General features: G+C 36.7%; 2 protein-coding genes across 2 annotated transcripts; both read right to left on the bottom strand.

Annotated features, from left to right (window-relative positions):
* Positions 1-481: 481 nt before the first annotated feature.
* Positions 482-3,268, bottom strand: LOC120732821. The gene is made up of 5 exons (XM_040030669.1): positions 3,205-3,268; positions 2,312-2,597; positions 1,794-1,948; positions 1,164-1,446; positions 482-942 (listed from the first exon to the last, which is right to left on the bottom strand). Exons 1-5 carry the CDS (start codon positions 3,266-3,268, stop codon positions 792-794), a joined length of 939 nt encoding a protein of 312 aa, XP_039886603.1. The 3' UTR covers positions 482-791.
* An 11,833-nt stretch (positions 3,269-15,101) lies between these two features.
* Positions 15,102-20,857, bottom strand: LOC120732819 (fucolectin-5-like). Its single transcript, XM_040030666.1, has 6 exons — positions 20,076-20,857; positions 19,818-19,898; positions 18,876-19,161; positions 18,140-18,294; positions 15,708-15,990; positions 15,102-15,285 (listed from the first exon to the last, which is right to left on the bottom strand). The coding sequence occupies exons 2-6, from the start codon at positions 19,879-19,881 to the stop codon at positions 15,120-15,122; spliced, it is 954 nt and encodes a 317-aa protein (XP_039886600.1). The 5' UTR covers positions 19,882-19,898; positions 20,076-20,857; the 3' UTR covers positions 15,102-15,119.
* Between the last annotated feature and the right edge of the window lie 1,120 nt (positions 20,858-21,977).

Below are 21,977 nucleotides of genomic sequence, written 5' to 3'. Positions count from 1 at the left end.
AGAGGGGAGGCTGAGGAAGCAGCCAAAAGCTGAAGAAGAGAGTGGTACCACAGCACAATCTCTAAAAGCTTTAATACTCAATAATATACAATAAAAATAAAAACAGCCACGGAATGAGAGATTATATTTAATTCATTTTCATAAGCTAATATTTATATTCAGTTGTTTAAAAAAAGTTCAGGATTAGTAATGTACAGTTTCAGTTTAGTCAAAATCAACAACTCAGCAACAGCTGTAAAAAGCAAAGCAACAAACAATCAAAAGCAATAAAAAAATAGAGTACTAAAAATGAAAAAGTTTAGAGAAGTTTTACAAATCTTCTATTTAAAATATTACAGCCATTATAAGTTAAATAAAATATACAATATACGGTACCGGGGGCGTGGGGCTTAAGTGGTTAAGAATCTATTGCAGTTTTAACACAGTTTGTCTTCTGTTGACCCCAGTTTTAAAGCAAGAAAATAACTGAACTTCAGTCTCATTTGGTTGTTATTTGGATTTGCTTATTGTTGTGATTGTATAAAAGAGTACTGTCCAGCATCGTTGCTTTTATCGACTCCATTATCAGGGGTCACAAAATAAATGACTCCAAATAATTTTGTTAAATAATGTTTTTCAGCTTGTTTTAAAATTCTTCTGCTTCACAGTGGTCAAAAATGTATTCATGCAGAATAAATGTTGCCCAAACTATATTACTAGTCTTTAGAATAATGAAAGTCTGCTAAATTTAAAATTTTAAACATCAATCTGCACAAGTCAGTCTCAGCTAAACAGTTTCAACATCCTCACATCTAATCCAGCCTGGAGCCATACACCTCCACCTCACATAGGGACAGATGCTCACTTCTTCCTGGGATGATAATGTTGACATAGCGACCGTCCATCCCATTACACTGAAAGGTTTCAGTGAAGCCCAGAGGGATGCTTGAGATCACAGTACACCTTTCAGAAGAGAAAATGTTTTGTTGTTGAATAATAAAACATAAAAAAAAAACACTGATAATTGAAGATACTACATTACCAAATACTTTATCGATGTAAGTTAACGCAAAGTAATATTTGCAGAGTTTGAAACTTAGTATAAATGTGCTTTACCGAACAAATACTGAAGCAGACATGCTTGAGTCAGAAACATCAGAATTTATTTATTAACTGTAAACTACCTGGGATTGTTGTTGCCATTGTTGTCAAGAGAATCTCCGATTCGAATTTCAGCTCCATTGAGTCGTTCAGGGAAACCATCTCCGCGGTTGGTTACATTAACAGAAAACACTTTATGGGTTTTGCCCAGGTCCAGTCGCCACCAGGGATTTAACTCCTTGTTTGTACAAGTGCATGAAGCTTGGTTCCATAGGTTGGCACGATTGCCATCTATGGCATTATAGGCCATGCCTGGTAAATATAGTGAAGACTGTGTGGCTTTTCCTTGGATTGCTAGGTTCTCTCCTGTACAATGACACAGTTGCAAAGATCAGTAATGATGCGTGATTATTGCTTTTGCAGAATAAAGGAACTCCAGTCTGAATATGTTTTGAATCCTAACTATTTTCACATTGTTACATTTTAACAAGGTGTGCCAGATGTTTGTTGTTTCAGTGGCTCACCAATGCAAAACTTTAACCAGTTGTAGTGATGAGCAGTGGAGTTTATATTGCTTGTATATTAGTAACAGATAGTATCTATCTAGCAAAAATAGATTCCTCTATTAAATGGATGTAATGGTCTCAGCAATTATGATTCAAATTCTGACCTGTAATTGCACATAGAAATTGAAGTGTCAGTATGATACTCACCAGTTGGGGCTCGATAACCATAGACTTCCACTTCACAAAGTTGGAGGACCCTGTTTGCCCCTGGTAAGACCACAGTTACATAACGTCCCTCCACAAGTCTGGTAAAAGTAATTGTTAAAGACCTGCCTGCTGGGATGTGAGAAATTACTGCAACCCTAAAACAAAGATAAGAAGTGAATTCATTTTTAATTTATTTTAAATATTTGTACTTACAAACAAATTAACATCCATTCACTGATCAGTTTTCCTAAGTACTTATCCAGTTATAGTCATGGATTTAGGTGAAGCCTAAATTATCACTTTAATGACAAGCTAACAGCACCACAACAACCATTTATTTCTATGTCACATTTAGAACCACCAGTTAACAATCATGTTGAAGGGCACCTGCTCAACAGACTTCTTAATGTGAGGCAACAGTGCTTTTAGTTTAGTTAATGTCTTCAAATAAAGTCAATGAATTGTTTATGTGTCTGGCAGCATTTTAATTTAGAGTTTTGAGTAATACATTTACTTACACTGGATTTCCAGCACCATTATCTTGTAACGAGTTGCCGATATGAATCTCTGCACCATTAAGCCTTTCTGGACAGCAGTCTCCTCTGTTGGTTATGATCACAGAGGTGACAATGTAGGAATCCAGCAGGTCCACTCTCCACCAGGGGTTGGTCTGCTGATCAGTGTGGATGCATGATCCAGCCCAATAGTGAGACTCACGATTTCCATCAATGGCATTGCTGGCATCTGCGAGCTCAAGATTCAGTTCATTTGACTGGGTAGCTTTTCCACGTAAAGCCACGTTTGCTGCAGATAAGACAGTAGAAATATGATTTAAGATTCATAATGAGAAATGCTTTTATATAATTAAATTTGCATTATAAACCCAGATTTCTTATTTCACATGCCAAATAAAGGACTTTCTTTCTTGAACAGCTTGAACAATTTTAGAATACAATGACATTTTGCCACTTTTGAGATTAATGTTAGCAAGCTTTTCATCCGGGAATTATAGACCAATATAACTGTAATATATAATTATTTTAGCTATTGAAATATTGGTAACACAGAGGGGCCGATGGCGCGATATGGCAGCCTCGCTTCTGTCAGTCTGCCCCAGGGCAGCTGTGGCTACAACCGTAGCTTGCCTCCACCAGTGTGTGTGAATGCGAGAGTGAATGAATAGTGGCATTGTAAAGCGCTTTGGGTGCCTTGAAAAGCGCTATATAAAATCCAATTCATTATTATTATTATTATTATTATTTACGTTTCCGTTATACTGCTTTAATTACTTTACCTTTAACTGATGATAAGTGTGTTGGCCCTCGTCAATATGCCATCTTTTATGCTTAACTAATTTTCCATTAAAAGGTTTTACAACACAAATAGTTTTATGTATCCAGATCATACTTACGATAGGTGCGTGCTGAGCACATCCCCAGGAAAAGCAGCAAAAGCAGACCTGAACTGTTTTTCATTGTTCACGCTGACAAGAAAATTAGTAACATAATTACATTGAGGAAATGTTGAATTCCCATCCCAAACTTAAAATAAATTTGTTCCATAAGTCAGAAACCTAAAGGAAATCTAAACAAAATAACTCTGACTGACACAAAAACATTGACTAACATCTTTAACTCTGTATTATACAACATTCAATGAAAACCACATACCTTGCAAAGTAATCAGAATGAGATGAGGAGCCACTGTTAAGGAGTGTTATTTATATTCAAATCCTACCATGACACATGACTTTTATTACTCTACCTCTTACGCAGATAGAGTTAGGTACTGGCAGCCTCTGATGTTTTTGTAAAACTCAATTCTTAAATATGGCCGTCATTAAGATTTATTGATTCAAACACCAAAGCAAAAGGAAAAACATAACACGTCATTGAAAAATATAAGTTGAGTTTATCTCGAGTTTTCCGCTCCCCACTCACTTTTCCTGTTCAACTCCATTCTCCCCATTCCTCTGTGGAATATGAGGGTTTTCATTAACTGTAATAACATGCCCTAGTTTGCAAGGTTTTTACTCTAAATGAATTCCACTGAATAAACACGGACTCTGTCCAAATCATCAAACTTTGTGTGTTACAGTTTGGTCATAAAGTGCTGTTATCAGCTCACATGTGATTTACACACTCAGACTCTTTGACTGGGACACGTGCCACAACAGTGACAGGATGTGCCAGAGTAAAATCTTGTCTTGGAATTCTAACAAGCTACTGTATTTACCAGTAAACTCTTAAAAAGGTTGTGTTAAAACATTACAGAAAAAAAGCGTTGGACACATTTAACTCATTATGTGTGAATTTTGACACAATGTCAACAAGAAAGACAAAAATGACGCACATTTTGTAAAAAATGCACACAAAATGCGTTGTCCCTGAGCTGATGCAGCACATGTGTTAAGATGTGTTGTATTTAACACATTCGTTCTGTGGGTGTAAATAAATAAGACTAATAGACTAATAGAGAGTAAAAACTATAGATTTCCTTACATATACTTTTCACCCGAAATACAAGGTCACATGTATTCAAGTCAATTTAGTTAATTTTAGTTTAATTCAATGAAATTCAGTTTTATTTATATAGCACCAAATCACAGTAACAATCACCTCAAGGCACGTAATATTGTAAGGTAAAGTCCCTACAATAATTTAGAGAAAACTGGTGTCTCCATACACAAGGTGTGCAGGTATTTACATGGTATATGATATCTATGGATAGTCTCTCTGTGTGAAACAAGAATCTAATTTGTGATATGGCTGCAAGATGTGACTGCCGAGGTTACAAAAATAAGTAAGTAAGTAAGTAAAACTTTATTTATATAGCACCTTTCAAGATAAAAATCACAAAGTGCTTCACAGAAGCTAAAACCTAAAAATAAAAATCAACTAAAAGCAAGTTTAAAAAGATGGGTTTTTAGCTGTTTTTTAAAAGCGACCACTGAGTCCACAGATCTCAGGCTCAAAGGGAGAGAGTTCCACAATCTGGGGGCCACAGTTCCAAAAGCTTTGTCGCCTTTTGTTTTCAGCCTCGTGTGCTGGACAGCAAGCAAGCCCTGGTCACATGACCTCAGGGACCTGCTGGGAATGTATGGATGCAAAAGTTCACTTATATATGTTGGTGCTTGTCCATGCAGGGCCCTGAAAGTCAAGGTCAAAACCTTAAACTGGATCCTGAATTTAACGGGGAGCCAGTGCAGCTGAATCAGCAGGGGTGTGACATGGGAAAACTTGGAGGACTTGGTCAGAAGCTTTGCAGCAGCATTCTGAACAACTTGCAGACGATCCAAAGAGGCTTTACATAAACAAGTAAACAAAGAATTACAGTAGTCCAGACGAGATGAAACAAATGCATGAATGACAATTTCTAATTCGGAGCGCGATACAATGGGACTCAGCTTAGCAATGTTTCTCAAATGATAAAAACAGGAGCGAACCAAAGATTTTACATGGGCATCCAAAGTCAGAGCTGAGTCAATACTAACACCAAGGCTGATAGATGGTTTTGCAAATGTAGCAAGTGGACCCAAGTTTTCCATGACACTAGGTACAAAAGTTTTAGGAGCACAAACAAGAACTTCAGTCTTCTCCTCATTTAGTTGAAGAAAGTTTCCAGCCATCCAACATCTAATGGAGTCTATGCACTTGTGCAAAATCTGTAGCTTGGAAACATCATGGGGCTTAAAGGAGATATATACCTGAATATCATCTGCATAGCAGTGATACGAAATGTCCTTAAAAGTGCTCAATAAGTGTTGAAGAGGAAGTAAATACAGTAAGAACAATAAAGGCCCCAAAACTGAACCTTGTGGCACACCATAGGCAAGAAAAGTAGAAGAGGAACTGTACTTAGAGGTAGCCACAGAAAAGGATCGTTCATGCAAATAGGATTCAAACCAGTCCAAAGCAGCCCCTGATATACCCACCCAGTCTCTCAGCCTATCTAGCAGAATATGATGGTCCACAGTATCAAAGGCGGAGGTCAGGTCCAACATCAACAGAACGGAGCATTCTCCTGCATCACATCTCATTAAAATGTTGTTGGAGACTCTAAGAAGTGTAGTTTCAGTAGAGTGAGCTCTACGAAAGCCAGATTGGAATTTATCCAGAATGCTGTATTCATCTAGAACAGCTATAAGCTGCTTAGCCACAACCTTTTCTAAAATCTTAGAAATGAACGGTAATTTTGAAATCGGTCTGTAGCTACTGAGAAGAGAAGCATCAAGCTTAGGTTTTTTTAACAGTGGGTGAATAACAGCATTCTTACAATAAACAGGGACCTGACCAGAAACCAGTGAGGTATTAATAATTGTGAGCACACAGGGACCAATAGACTGTACATATAACTCAGTACACTTGTAATGCTTAAAAAACAATAACAAAGCATTTCAGTTCAGACTTGCTGCTGGATGCCAATGTTATTACATTTTTAGATATTTTATTTTGAAATATTTGACTCCAGTTATAAAATACATTTTTGCTCATTTATATAATACATATTTTTATATAGCATACATGCTGCCACTATGCATACAAAAGCAACAAATAACCCCCTAAACCGTGTGTTCGGAACTTATTACACCATTCAATAAAAAAGTCATATCTCATAAACTCGTAAAAGAAGGAGATGAGAAGTCGTTGTTTATGTGTGCATCCTGTCACAACACATGCTGTTTATTTGTTGACATACCTCAGAATTCTTTATCTTTTCCCTTGTATTTAGATAAGACTCATTTCACGTATCAAGCGTCGGTGAGATCAGGGATTGCTGGGAAATGTACTTTTATTATTTTATGGTCACATCAGCTATAAAACGTGAAGAGAAGCAGCCATAAAGATAACTGAGTACAACCAAAACATAAGAAAAGAAACAAAAAATGCAGTATGGAAAAAAAAGTGCAATACAACAAAATACCCTGTTGTATTTTATTTTAATATGATGTGTTGGGCCATGGAAAAATCTGCTTGCTACACAAATTAGTCCTAAACACCCTAAACGAGGACAGACATGTACTATCTTCAGCCCCCATTGACCTGGAGCTGTGTAGACAAAAGATTTTGGAAATTATTGGAGTACAATAAATGTATTTGTCCTCATCATGAGTCCAGAGTGTGGTATAAATACAAAGGTGGTTTGGTGTAGCCTGAATAAAAACTAGAGAAATACTACCACTGTCTGAATTAATTGTCGAGGTCCTGGGTCGGTGACCCAGTGTTTTGGTTTATGTATTATTATTGATCTTTGTTTTTATCTGGGGTTTGACTGCTATTGTAATGGTTTCTGTTTTGTATTTCTAGTTCTTAGGTTTTGGTCCCCGTACTCCATGTCCCCTGTGTAGTTTCAAGTCCATGTCCTTGAGCCAGTTGTATTTCCTGTTTTACTTTGAAGGTCCGTGTCTCAGGTGATGTATTCTGTTTTGCTTCCCTGTTGTCTTATCGAATTAGGTTCAGCTGTATCTCCCTCCTGTGTGCCATTTCCTCATTATTTTGTGTGTATAGTTAGTGTGTGGTTATCTCTGTTTTTCGTCGGAGCATCTGTGTATCGTTCTGTGTATCATGCCTGGTCATCCTGTTCATCTTCCCCAGTGTCTCTCCAGCTACGTTTTCATATTTCAGGTTGTTTAGTTTTATGTTTCTACTTTCATGTTTAGCTGTCCCCAGTTTAGGTTTTTGTTAGGGGTTTTGTGTTAATTGTTTCAGCAACAATAAAGGCTAAATCTCAGTTTGAAACACTTTCTCCTGCATAATTGTCCGTGCCTGGGTCCACACCTCTCAATGTCCACCAAACCGTGACATTAATAGGCTGCTGAGGGCATAAAAAAATCTCATGTCCAGTACATATTTTTCTACTGTATATAGATAGTGACTACATATCTTGAACTGAACAAAGTATTTGAAAGAGCTCGTGCCACTAATGGATTTCAATGTGACTTTGGTCGATTGATCAAAAATTGGATCAAAACAAATAAATTCACCAACATCCACGTTATCTAAATATGCTATTAGATAACAAAATATTTATGTTGTTATATTAGTAATATCATATTTCTTTCTCTCTCTCTTTTTTTTTTGGTAGTTGGAAATGTCTCTTTTATGTTCACTATTGTTAATCACATCTACTCTGTTTGTCTGTAGGTTGTTTTTTGTTTGTTTGGTCTTTTAAGTTTGTTAGTATATTACAATGTAGAGTCCAAAACAAACTTCCTTACTGGTAAAAAGAAGGTAGAGGAAAATATATCTTATCTTTCTCTAGTGCTGGTGTCTTTCTCTGCCAACAGGATAAGTGCTTCCACGTGAGGTAAAACAGTTCAACCTACAATAAAATCTTTTGCTTTCATTTTTTAAATGCATAAAGGCAGGTTGTATATTTTATTTCTGCTATAAAAGATTAAAATAAGGAAGGTCAGATAGCCAAAAGGTTATTTTATTATCTTACAAGCTCTGATTGACTTATCTTGTGTCAAGGTAGTTTAGTGCATGCTGAGAGGATGTTTAGCAACAACAGAAGTGCCAATCACAAGCAATGCTGGAGATAATCACTGCAAAAAGCACATGCTTTTCACCAGCTAGTGCATATGGCTTACAGTAAGATTGCCTTTATTGATAGTGCAGGAAACTTACTATTGTGTTTCTTGCACATGAGCACCTTTAGATTGGTTGCATTGTGGTTTTAATTTTGACATTAATTTTTTTTTAAGTTTTAAAACTCATGCACTTGCTACTAGACCTATTCTTGAACAGTTTTTCCCCCAATGATGTAAAGCTGCTCCACCTCCTGGTCTTGCAGGGATTGAGGCACAAACTATATGGAAAGAGTTTTGTATTGGCTCACAAAAAGATCTGCATCTATTTTCCCACCGATCAACAAAAGTTCAGACATCAAACAGAGAAGCACAATGTAGGGTTAGGGTTGGGGGGGGGGTTCGCACTTCTCACTCACAGATGTTCAAATTGGCTTTTTACTTTTAAAGGTTTTGAATTACATTTACTCAATACACAAATATATTCATACAGTGTGAGCCAATGTCCAAGTAAATACCAAGATATAGCAGTAAAATTAGTTAGCAGTAACATTTAGACACAGCTTTGGGTACTTTAATGGGGCTCTTTAGATCTTGCTGTGAGCAGAAACAATTACAGTTATCAAATGCCACTGCCATTGTAGAGGCTCAGATAAAATACTGCATATTGAGTAACAAACCAAACAAAGTAGTTCTTGCATCAAGAGCAGCTTGCCACCTGAAATATTTTTTCTCCATATTCATATTCCTTGCACACCAGTTTGCTTATATCTGCCAGGCTTTGTGGTAACACAATAACTGAAGGCAGTTACTCATTAGCTATTCACTTTGATTATTATGACATAAACATAGCAAGTTGAAATAAACAAGAAAAAGTAAGTTAATTGGTAATTATAAATTGTCTTGTGTGAGTGTGAAGGGTTTTCCTTTGATTCAATGTGGACCTGCACTCTTGTTCTGTGACAGCTTAGATAGCCTCCAGCTTCCCCAAGACCCTAAAACTGATAAGTGGTTACGAAAATGGAGTTTATGGATAGACTTAAATTGTTTATTATATGCTAAATTACAAAAAAAAAATTACTGCATCAGGAAACAATGACCCCCATTTCTTCAGTAAAGCTTTTTCTCACAGTGTGATATGTAGGCCAATATAGAAGGCACTTTTAACAATTCAATGCAACAAAGATAAAAAAGTACAAGATGCAGTCCAGAATATCATATAATTAGCAGCTAATCCAATGTGTTAAATTTAACTCTTTTTTTTTTTTTTTGTCTATATATTGCATTTTTTCTCTATATAAATTACATGAATGACAAGTGGCTTATTCTAGACTCCGTAGTAAAATACTGTGATCAGAGACATCGCAAAATTTGTGATCTTTCAGGTTCTGGGCTTCCCAATAATTGACCCAAAGTCATTAAATTCTTTAGTGTCCTAGATGTTTGTTTATTTTTAGTGCAACCTAAAAAAATAAACAGTGTAATGTATATTATTTAAATCAATGTTGATAAAGTCAACAAATTGCACTAGCTGTATCATTGTTTATAATGTTATTGTCAGACCCATTTTCAAATTGCCTTTTTAATCCAATTTTTTGTCTATAAATCCCATAAGTGTAAAAAGACAGAGGATCTAAACACCAAACACAGCAGCACATTGTCACCACAGGATGGCACCATCTTCACTGTCACGCATCATATATTTTGACTAGACAATATAGCTCACCTGCAGATTCCATAATAATGGCTGAGTTATTTTGCTCTACTATAATAATGCACAGTATTTTCCTGCTCATAGTCTAACTTTGGCTTTCAGAAAGTCCCATTCACATTCAACTGCCAACCAACTATGTTCATACAAGAACAGAAATCTGTCCAAGTAACTGATGAGTGTTTTGCGGGTACTTATAAAATTAGGGCTACCTTTTTTATATCTTTAAAAGCCCAAGACAAACTTTCACACCTTGCATAGGGGTAGCTGTAGCTCATGAGAAAGAGCTGGGCAATTCACCCTTTTCCGGCTGAGGACCATGGCCTCAGATTTGGAGGTACTGATTCTCATTCCCACCGCTTCACACTCAGCTGTGAACCATTCCAGAGCGAGCTGGAGGCCATCACTCGATGTAGCCAGCAGAACCAGTTTGTTTGTTCATTTGTTTTTGTTAGTGACATAAGCTTTACATCTAATACAGGACAGAGCCATACACTTTCAATTCAATTCAATTTTATTTATATAGCGCAAAATCACAACAACAGTCGTCTGAAGGCACTTTATATCGTAGACCCTAGATAATACATACAGAGAAAAAACCCAATAATCATATGACCCCCTATGGGCAAGCAAAAACTCCCTTTTAACAGGAAGAAACCTCCGGCAGAACCAGGCTCAGGGAGGGGCGGGGCCATCTGGGTGAGAGAAGGAAGACAGGATAAAGACATGCTGTGGAAGAGATACAGAGAATAATAACAAGTGTGATTCAGCAGAGAGGTCTATAAACACATGTTTAGCGAGAAAGGTGACTAAAAAAGAAATACTCAATGCATCATGGGAATCCCCCAGCAGTCTACACCTATTGCAGCATAACTAAGGGAGAATTCAGCGTCACCTGGTCCAGCCCTAACTATATGCTTTAGCAAAAATAGAATAGAATTCAACTTTATTGTCATTGCACATGTCACAAGTACAAGGCAACGAAATGCAGTTTGCATCCATCCAGAAGTGCGTTAGCTATAGATATATTACAAAATATATAAAAGGTATATAAAAGGAATCTTATATATCTGAGCCTTATAATCCTTATAATCTTATAACTATATGCTTTAGCAAAAAGGAAAGTTTTAAGCCTAGTCTTAAAAGTAGAGATAGTGTCTGTCTCCTGAATCCAAACAGGAAGCTGGTTCCACAGAAGAGGGGCCTGAAAACTGAAGGCTCTCCCTCCCATTCTATTTTTAAATACTCTAGGAACAACAAGTAAAGCCTGCAGTGCAAGAGCGAAGTGCTCTAATGGGGTGATATGGTACTACAAGGTCAAGATACGATGGGGCCTGATTATTTAAGACCTTGTATGTGAGGAGCAGGATTTTGAATTCAATTCTGGATTTAACAGGAAGCCAATGAAGGGAAGCCAATACAGGAGAAATATGCTCTCTCTTTCTAATCCCTTTCACCTCACACAAAGTCAGGTATTCATGTCTTCCAGGGACGACTGTTAACATAGCGACCATCCATTTCATGTCTCCTATTACTCTGGAATTCTTGAACTGGAAGTGTTGGGAAGGTTACTTTTAAAACGTATTCCACTACAGATTACAGAATACATGCCCCAAAATGTAGTTTGTAACTTATTCTGTTGAGTTACTCAATGTGAGTTGCTTGTTTCTTGTGTGACTGCAGAATGCCTCTCACAGATGTCGTTACGATTCCCATCTATGGCATTATAAGCGATGCCAAATTCATAGAGCACAAACTGCAAAACAACAAATGTATAAAAATAATTACACCTCGATGTTTGTCAGTAATCACAATTAGGTTACTACATTCAGTAAAATGTTTAAATTCCATTTATTTATAGAAAAGCAATTGACAGCAGCAGCTGCTTTACAGTATGGAACACCAGGACTGCCATAATGAATTAATTAAATACACCATTAAATAATTAATTAAATGTGGCAATAATTAATTAAAATTGAAATAATTAATTAAAATAGGAAATAATTAAATAAATATTTTTGACAAATTTAATTAATTATTTAATGGTGTATTTAATTAATCATTTTGGCACAGTTGACTCCTTCAGGTCTCACCATGAAATAATTTTATCTGTCAACCTCACCCATCAAACCCAGTGGGCGGGGTTAACGCTGATTGAGTCAAAACAATTGCTTTGGCCTGGTGGCCGTTGTTTTTAGAAGGCGTTACTGCACGCCAACAACCAGCATGTGGAAACTAACAGAACTGAAATTTTAAAAACCCTGTTTGTGTGCCACCAAATACCGTTTTAATATTTTTTAGCCGAGAATGTAGTGGTTTAATCTTCAGATATCTGGTCAGTTTGTCAAGGTAGAGCCTCTTTGCAAAAGTGCTTCGATGATTTCGGAGATGTCTGCCCAGCCCAGTCTCACGGCAAAGAGTGGGATAGACCCGCTCGCTTCACAAGCAATCGAGCTGTTATTACAACCGACAAAGCGCAGGCCCTGGTACACAGCTGTAATAACCCCCACTGTACACTGACTTCATTTACTGAGGTTATATTTATCGGGTTTTTATTTCCTGATGTTCTTATGTGTCATACATGTTTCAGTCGCCAATTCTGAATTATAACTAACATTAAAAATATGTTTAAGGAGGAGAGAGAGCAAATAAATTCGATTAACAGCTGATCTTTGGGTTTTTGTTCAGTAATCAGCGTGACCTGTGTATAAACGCATAAAAGAAATAACGTTGGTGTTTCCGTCATGTAGTAACTGCTGGCTTCAACTGTACAAAGGTTGTTCGACACTATGAAACACATACAGGCTTCATGATGTTCGGCTAATATTTTTATTGTGAATATTAATCATGAGGTTAAACGGCCCTGTACACCACGGAGCGAGGTCAGCATATCCTCGATATCTTCAGCTCTCTAAGTTAACACAGAGTTTCCCAGCTGACCACTCTAATGGTCATCTACGAGTAATTCACGGGTCATATCAATATGATTTTACAGAAAATCATCCTTATTACTGCCAACTATTCCAGAGACATGAAAATCTACAGCATAAAGAACACAAAAATATAGCAGTCTAACGCAACACTGTAACAGAGATGAACGCTCAGTTTGTCTCAGATCAAAGTGGAATGAATGTGATTGGTTGAACAGGTGTTCGTGATCTGTGTTATCTGCATTTTCATCAGCAGCAGATTAGAATAACAGTTATACATTTAATAAATCACCAAATTAATACACGCAAGAAACAATCAAACCTATGCCGACAATTTGAGTTTGTATTCCCTCAGCTGCAGACTCGCTGCTGTTTAAATGTTTGAGAGCGAAGATTAGATATAAAACGTCAAACATAGACTAAGGCAGGGGTAGGCAACCTTTCTGATGACGAGTGCCATTTAAATTTTCCTCAGAAGCCAGTGTGCCATATGAGTGCATTAGCAATAAATTTAATAACGCTCTATATTAACAGTTACACACTATATAGAACCACTTTATAGAATTACATTTGTTTGCAGATGTTGGCAGCTATCAGCGAATAGTTATCAGCTATTTTGAAACAAAAAAAAGACACTTTTTCATCCATAACAGCAAATGAACTGTACAACAGAAAATACAAATGCTATTTATGGTCTCCTCACAACAATGATAAGTAAAATAGATTGGGCCAATATGGCATGTTTGTTAATACAGAGACACACATGTTAATGTGTGCTCTGGTCTCCCACTCAGAGACACGGGTCTCCGAGTGTCCAGCATTCAGACGGCTACCTGAGGACACTCTTCATGTGAGAGAAAATCTGCTCACACAGACATGTAGAGTCAAATACTGTCAATAAGGCCTCTGCAATGTTCTGAAGACAGTTAAACTTGTCAGGTAGTGATGTCCAGCAGGTGAAAATGCAAGCTCCATGAACACGCACAGCTGTGGATTCCAGCTGCTTCGATGTCGCATTAACTGGCATTAAGACAAATCTAGCTGCTCATTAAAGATTTCTGGTTTGATCAGATAATAACACATTGGTCCATACACCTGAAAGTCTCAAAAATGCATTGTGAATTCTGTCTCGTGTATTTCCATGGTGCTGATGCTGTGCTGAGCAGAAAGCTCCTGAAGCTTTTGAAGTGTCGGAATGTGGAAAGCTAACAACGTCCCTCTCACCAGTAGGCTAAGTTATTTTTAGTCTGGTAGTTGGGGTTGTTAGCTAAGATACTGTCATTAAGAAGAGGCACAACTAATGTGTCTATGCAAGCTGATATGCAATGTACATTGCTGGCCCAGCCATTTATTTTTTTAATGCACCTTCTCAGATTAATTCACTGCATGTCGTGCCCAGGAATGGACTGGGACAAAAAAAAACAGCCCGGGCATTTTGACTAGAGACCAGCCCACCAGGTATTAAAGCCATTAAGCCTTTGAATGAAAACAGACGCTGTTGTGACAGTGATGTACAGTCTTGTTGGTATATGTATGATTTCTATACGTTTTATGTCAGATAAAAACTTTGGTTGTAAGCTTCAGATAATTATTTAATAACAGCCAGACATTTTAAATGAGAATAAGAAAGTATTTCTTTGTGCCCCCCTTTCCCTGTTAATGCCCTACCTGCCCCCCTGGCAAAACTTTGCTAGACCCGCCCCTGCACAGTTACCAGCTGTCAGCTACTTAGAAAAAGGATCCTGGTGTTATTTGTCTCTCAGAAACAGTTCATAACTTCCCTTCAACTCATTCATGTCACCTAAAAGGTAAACCTGTTTCTCCATCACCTGTTCAGCTCTGATGATTCAGTAAGGACGTCTCCTGGTCTCATCTTCATGTTTCCCTCTCACCAGATAACCAAACCGACATCATGACCAGCAGCTTATATTGTACGAACGTGATAATTATGTATATTGTAATAACGTGATATTATGTTGTTCAAACGTGAAAAGTATATTGTTAGAACAATAAAGTTTTCACGTTATAACGTAATATAGCTCTATTTTTCTTTTGGGTGGCAGGTCTATGCTTCCGTACCCTATGAATTTGGGAAAACATTTTCGAGTTACTGTGTAAGAGAAACCTTGCACAGTTATTCTTCACAAGCTTTACAGCTAATCGAGGACAGAGCCATACACTTCCACCTCACACAGAGTCAGGTATTCATGTCTTCCAGGGATGACTATGTTAACATAGCGGCCATCCATCCCCATCCCGTCACTTGCGTTACAGTGGAACTCTTGAATGGAACCTCCTGGGATGCTTGAGATCACAGCACACCTGGCAGAAGAAGCAGAGATTATTTGGTTAACCCAAGACATTTACCAGGGTGTTTCACATTGGATTCTTCACTTGGCAGTGTGGAGCTGCAAAATTTGACAACCCTGAAGGTGATATTGGGCAAATTAAGTCAGATAAGGTTCTTGCTTTCTATGAGTGGAATCACAGAAATTTTTGTTCATACTCATTTTCTGTTTGGATTTTGGTATTTTCCTTTAAGAGGACTAATATTTTTTACCTAATTTATTTGGACTCCCACATTAACCCGAGTATGGTTCACATTTATGATTTGTATTTTATCAACACACTGCTGTACAATAAATTTGCTCTCATCAGTTTTGGAAGATGCAAATGTCCCTATAGTTCCAGTTTGTAATTAATTCAATTTCTATTTAAGTTGCAGTTTTTAGTGTGCATTGTACCTGGGATTATAGTTGCCATTGTTTTCAAGAGAATCTCCGATGCGGATCTCGGCTCCATTTAGTCGTTCTGGGAGAGAATCTATTACATTCAGTACCTTAACAGAAAAAACTTTATGGGTTTTGCGCAGATCGAGTCGCCACCAGGGACTGAAGTCAGGTTTGGTATGAGTGCATGATGCCCCACCCCATATGCCGTTATGATTTCCATCTATGGCATTATAGGCAATACCAATTGTATAGAGTGAGGACTGTGAGGCTTTTCCTTGAAGTGCAAGATTTTCTCCTGCAAAAGAACAAATTCATGAAAAAAAAATTAAACATTGATGTCTTGTCAATAATCATGTTTCGGCGTCAAGAAATGCATTAGATTCAATTACACTTTTCAATTCAGTTTTATCTATAGAGAAACATTTACTTTAAAATTCTTTTTAATATAAGGTAAAAAGTCTAAAATACCCGAGATAAAACCCCAACAATCAGGTGATCCAACATAAGAAAACACTTGTCAACGGTGGGAAAGAAGAACTCTCTCTTCATACAAAGAGACTGCACAGAACCAGGCTCAGGGAGGTCATTCCATCTGCCTTCACTGGTTACACCTATCAGCCACCAAGGAGGCATCCAAGTCAGATGCCAAACCACCTTAACTGACTCCTTTTCATGTGGAGGAGTAGCGACTTTACGTTTAGCCCCTCTCAAATGAGCTCCACACTGTATAACTAAGGCTGACCCCAGGTACCCCACAGAGGAAGCTCTTCGTATCTGCAGTTTGATTGTTCTGATCACTACCCAAAGCTCGTGGCCATGGGTGAGGGTTTGGGAATATATTTACCAGTAAATCTAGAGCCTTCCTTTCAAGCTCATCTATGTTTTCATTAGAATCGAAGATTGCAGCTTTCACTTTATTGCTAGAGCCACGCCACTTGTCCAGTTTGGGTCTGGAGTGCACACACAGCTTCCCCTCTAACCTGCCTAACACTTTTCCCAGAATGATTTTAATTCAAATCAGCTTTAATTACATAGCCACAATTCATAATAATAGTAATCACAATATCTCAGTGTGCTTTCTATTGTAGAGTAAACCCCCTACAGTATCAGAGAGAGAATCACAGCAGTCATACAAGCCCCTTTGAGCAAGCCTTGGTGAACGTGGGAAGGGAAAAAAACACCCTTTTAACAGGAAGAAACCACTGGCAGAACAAGGCTCAGTGCTGCAAATGGTTGTAATGGATGACCTTTCATCCAGTCTTGAAAACATACCTGTAGTTTAAGAAACCAATTTGTATCATCTGGTTCCAAACATAAATATAACTGCACAGCAGTGAAAATATATATGCTCTGACTTCTGATAACAATCCCTAATTGAACTTTTCTGTGAGCGAAAAACTGTTTACTTGTTTATATGAACAGTTTAGGATTTATCAGATAACTATTGAATTGAATCTTTATTTTGAACATGTTTAAAAAAAAGTGTAACAACAGAGAAATAAAAAGAGACAAACAAAGCATTACAAAAGGAAAACAAACCAACTACAACTACAAAAAACTTTCATGTTCAAAAAGAAGTAGGAAAGCCTAAACTTATTTAATCCCTCCCCCCTTCCCACTACCTAGTAATCAATAGACTTCTCCTTTTCTTCCTGTTTAAAATTTCAACACATTGTATTCACATATTGTACATATATTGTATTCTAGGAAATATGAAGTTACTTTTGTAAAATGTTTTATTCAGAGTTATCAAATGCTGCAGTGACGTCTAGCAATACACAAGTACAGAGATGAACCCAATCCCAGAGACAATAAAGAGATCATTAGTAACCTTTGCTAGTCCTTTCTATGCTTTGCTGAATTATGAACCTTTTTTTTTTCTTTTTAGGCTGGACAAGAAAGTTGGATCAAGTAAAAGCTTCTGAATTAATGATTTAATTACTTCCACCTTAAAAGCCTTTAGCCTCTTAATACAGATTAACTGATCATATTTAAAATCAAAGCACTGATTAATGATAAGAGTTCTTTGTAGGAATGTGGACTAGTAGATATATTGATAGTGTGGATAAAGGCGTTACTGAAGTTAGTTCAGAGAAATCAATAGGAAGCAAGCAGTCTAAATAAATATCAGTAGTTACTTAAATAAAAGAAAAATATTTCTTTTAATTTATTTTAAATAAAAGAAAATTCATGAAGCAAACTCTTTGTCGTCATGGTTACAGTGATGAACACTAATGACGTGCTGGCTTTGCAGCTTTTTTTAGGAAATAAAGTACTGGGTGGTTTTTTTTTCACGTTTCTATTTGAAATTGTTTAAACTTTATTGCACTTCATATATCTATTGTTAAACTGCTTTAATATCAGCTTGAAACTCTGGATACCAGAGTTTGGCAATATAGCTGCATACCGTGCACATTTACTCATGTAGTAGTTCAAATTCTCACCAGTTGGAGCGTGATATCCGCAGACTTCCACTTCACAGAGTGCGAGGACCCTTTCTGAACCAGGAAGAGTCAAAGTTACATAACGCCCCTCCACACGACCAGCGAAATTCACAGTGTAGGATTTGCCTGCACCAACTTCAGAAATTTTTCCAACCCTAACAAGAAATGTGTGAGAAAATACAATTTACCATGGCAGCAAATATCAGAACATATGATAGTCAGCGTGATCATTTTTAATTAGTTAAATTTGCTGGTAGCTCCAGAGCCACAGACATGGCACAGAGAGGAGATTGGAGTGAGTGAATAGGCCTTTAAGACAGGTGCCTGCTGTACTCTCAGTTTTCATACTGGTATTTCTTTTTTTTCTTTTTTTTTAAACTGTAAGCACTCCATAACTATAGCACAATACTCACAGAGTCATTGGCACTTCTTTCACTTTATTCTTCTTGTGTTGTGCTGACAAAATCTACAAAAACTGTAACTTAATATTCTCTATTTCAATATATAATGGAATGATTTAATATAGGAATCTATTGTAGGGAGTGCCAATAAAAAGAATATGGGCATCTAACAATGTCAGTCCTACAGCAACCTCTCCTGTTGCCGTTCAGGAAAACAGCAATAAACAAACACTGCAAAGGTAAAAATGAGTAAAATGCCAAAACAGGATAACCAGAACAAAAGACAAAGAATCACAGTGTTGTTGCTAATTACTTATTTCTCTATATTTACTAACTTTGGGTTATTTAAGCCATCATTATTCAAAGAGTTGCCTATGTGGATCTCCAGCCCGTTGAGCTCTTCATGACAGCAGTCTCCTCTGTTGGTGATGGTGAGGGAAGTGACAATGTAGGACTCAAGCAAGTCCACTCTCCACCAGGGGTCAGTCTGTTGATCGGTGTGCGAGCATGATCCATGGCGAAGGTCAGAATCACGGTTTCCATCAATTGCAGCGTAGGCAGCCGACAATACCGTACTCATACAGGTTGACTGGGTTGCTTTGCCACGCAGGGCCACATTTTCTGGCAATAGCATAATGCAAATGAAAGATATCATGAAAGGACATGCATTCAAGCAAGCAGCTGAAAATGAGCACCCATCCAAATGTACCTCATTTAGTTACTTCCTCACGTAGTTAGCTTGATAACTCTGTTTACAGTACTACAGTGACTGTAGTATATGAACATATTTGGATAGGCATATTTGGTAGAGATGCAAAATATCAACAAACACAACTGCTGGTTAGTTTGCTTAGTCAGCAAAGTCTACCCATGATTCAAAATGATTACATAGGATGCTGAACTTGGTGAGCCAAAAGAATGGTTCGAAAGAAAGTTCTTACTGTAGAAACTAAAAAACTGACTCCTTCATGTGTTTTTTGGAAGTATTATTGTCTTACATGTTATGTAAGACACTGATGTTGCTGGATGCATTACTTACATAATGCATCCAGCTCTAAACAAAAACTGCAGTAACTGCAAATAACTTAACACATTATACTCTGTTAAGTTTCTGTTATACTTCTTCACTCTCTATCTCTACCTGATGATAAACTCATTGCCTCTTATTAATAATAAGAGGCAATGAGTTTATCATTGTCATTTTCACATCACTATCTTTTACATATATCTACTTTTCCTTAAAAAAAAGAGTCCATATATACCCAGATCATACTTACGATAGGTGCATGCTGAGGACATTCCCAGGAGAAGGAGCAAAACCAGTGATGGAATGTGTTTCATTGTTGCTACTGTTCACACTGAGAAAATAAAATACATTTGGGAAATGTGCTTGAATTCACCCCAACTTGCATATTTTTTAAACTCTAAACTAAATTTAAACAAAAATAAAACACATTTATGTGAAGTAAAAACAAACAGTGGCCCTCTTAACCCCCTTAGAGAATACTTTACGTCTTTAAATGAAAACTACATACCTTATAATCAGATGAGGAGCTGCTGTTAAGGATTGTTACTTATATTCACATCCAACCAGGGCACATGAGCTTTGTTTATCAATAACCCACCGAGGACTTTGTCCTTTTACTTGTAGAGATAAGGCTCATTTCAGTTACCAAACAAAATAGGGTATTGGGAGCTTCTGATGTTTTTGTAAAAAAGCATTGGTAAATGCAGGCTAGCTCTAAGGTTTATGGTACCATGCGTATTAAAACTTAAAAAGAAAAAGTGAAAAATAGAAAAACTGGCAAGAATAATAAAAACAAGAGGACAAACATTTCTCAAAAAAGTTAAATGGGTTTCATATACTCAAGTCAATCTCAAGTGGGTTAAATCCTAAAGTAAATCCGACCCCAACCTTAGTAATGAACTGACTCGCTTCTGGTTTATTCAGTTTTCAACAAATATAAGCAAAATCTGAAACGTTATGCTGAATATGCCACACTATTGTAATTTATTCTCATTTATAGGGCCGTGCTAATGTGCTTGGAGCAAAAAAAGAGCTCCTGTTCCACTCCCTGTGATTTGTGTACAGGTTTTTCTGTTGAATATAAAGGATTTTGCTCACTAATCTACCAGATATTTATCAGCTGGGGTTTGAAATTCCCAGTACCGGTATCATAAAGTGCCGTTATCAGCTCAGCTGGGATTTAAACAGTACACCCCTTTTACTGGGCACGTGACACATTTTTTATCTCTTGTGCTCGATTAAACTTGTGAAGGGTTTTAACAAGCTACTTTTTTTTAACTAGTGGATTTAATTAGACTAGAGATTAGAGAATTTGAGAAAAGTAGAATGTAGTGTAGAGTGTAGTGTTCAACCAAAAACAAATAAAGTAAATCAATAAAAAAAATAATAAAATAAAATAATCATTTCACCACTTTTTGGAAACACTTTCTTAACTTTTAGATTATATGTTAATGTACTTTATTTACAAGAAGTAAACCTATGTGAAGACAGCTTTATTCTCTTATTCTTGAACAGACATAGATAGATACATGTTATTGAGGTTTTATTTACATCACGGTGTAGTCATGTAAACTTGCTCCACCTCCTGGCTCTGTACAGACACAGGCACAAACTAAGCTGAAAAGAGTCTTGTGTTACCTGACAAAAAAAAATCTCTCTTGAGGTTAAATCTGGCCAAAGCTGGTAGGCAAAAAAAAAGTGTCACCACAAGATGGCGCCATCCTGACTGCTGCTCACAAATAGTCAACTTTGTCTATCAAATTACATGACAATAGTTAATTTATATTGCACCATACAATAGCTTTGAAAAGTAAAAGTGCTAATTTAGTAGATATAACCCCCCCCCCCTCCAAAAAAGTAAGACTGAACTCTCATATAAGTCTCATATTATGTTTGAGTAGTTAAAGCAGAAAAAAAAATCTGTAAGCAACACCAAAAAAAATTTAAATTGTGTTTTGTTACTATAATGTGGCTACTTGGATCTTGTTGGCAAAAACACATTCACTGGATTATAAAAGTTCATACGAAGATTCAAATCTATATGTTGCAGGAAAAAGTATCAAACCACATGAGAACAACAGACAAGAGTAATATAATAATAATGATGATAATCAAATGAATGAATACATTTTAGACATTAATCTTAGATTAAAAAAACAAACTTTTTTCCCCTCTTAGTTTTGTGAATTTATAACCATAAAGAGTGCAAGATTTTTCTTTAAAAATTTAATATTTTAATTTAAGTTTTTTGACATTTTTGACTTGAATTTTGGAAATTGATAGTTTTGTACTCAAATTACTTATAATGGCTATTATTAAGTTATTATATCAACCCGGTCCCATTTTTTAATTTTTTTTAATTTTACATACCATGGCCCCAATACGCCATCTTACTTTTAACATAAACTAA

The sequence above is a fragment of the Simochromis diagramma genome, unplaced genomic scaffold, assembly GCF_900408965.1.
Source record: "Simochromis diagramma unplaced genomic scaffold, fSimDia1.1 OVJJ01000361.1, whole genome shotgun sequence".
Taxonomy (NCBI): Eukaryota; Metazoa; Chordata; class Actinopteri; order Cichliformes; family Cichlidae; genus Simochromis; species Simochromis diagramma.
This window is presented reverse-complemented; position numbering and strand designations above follow the sequence as displayed.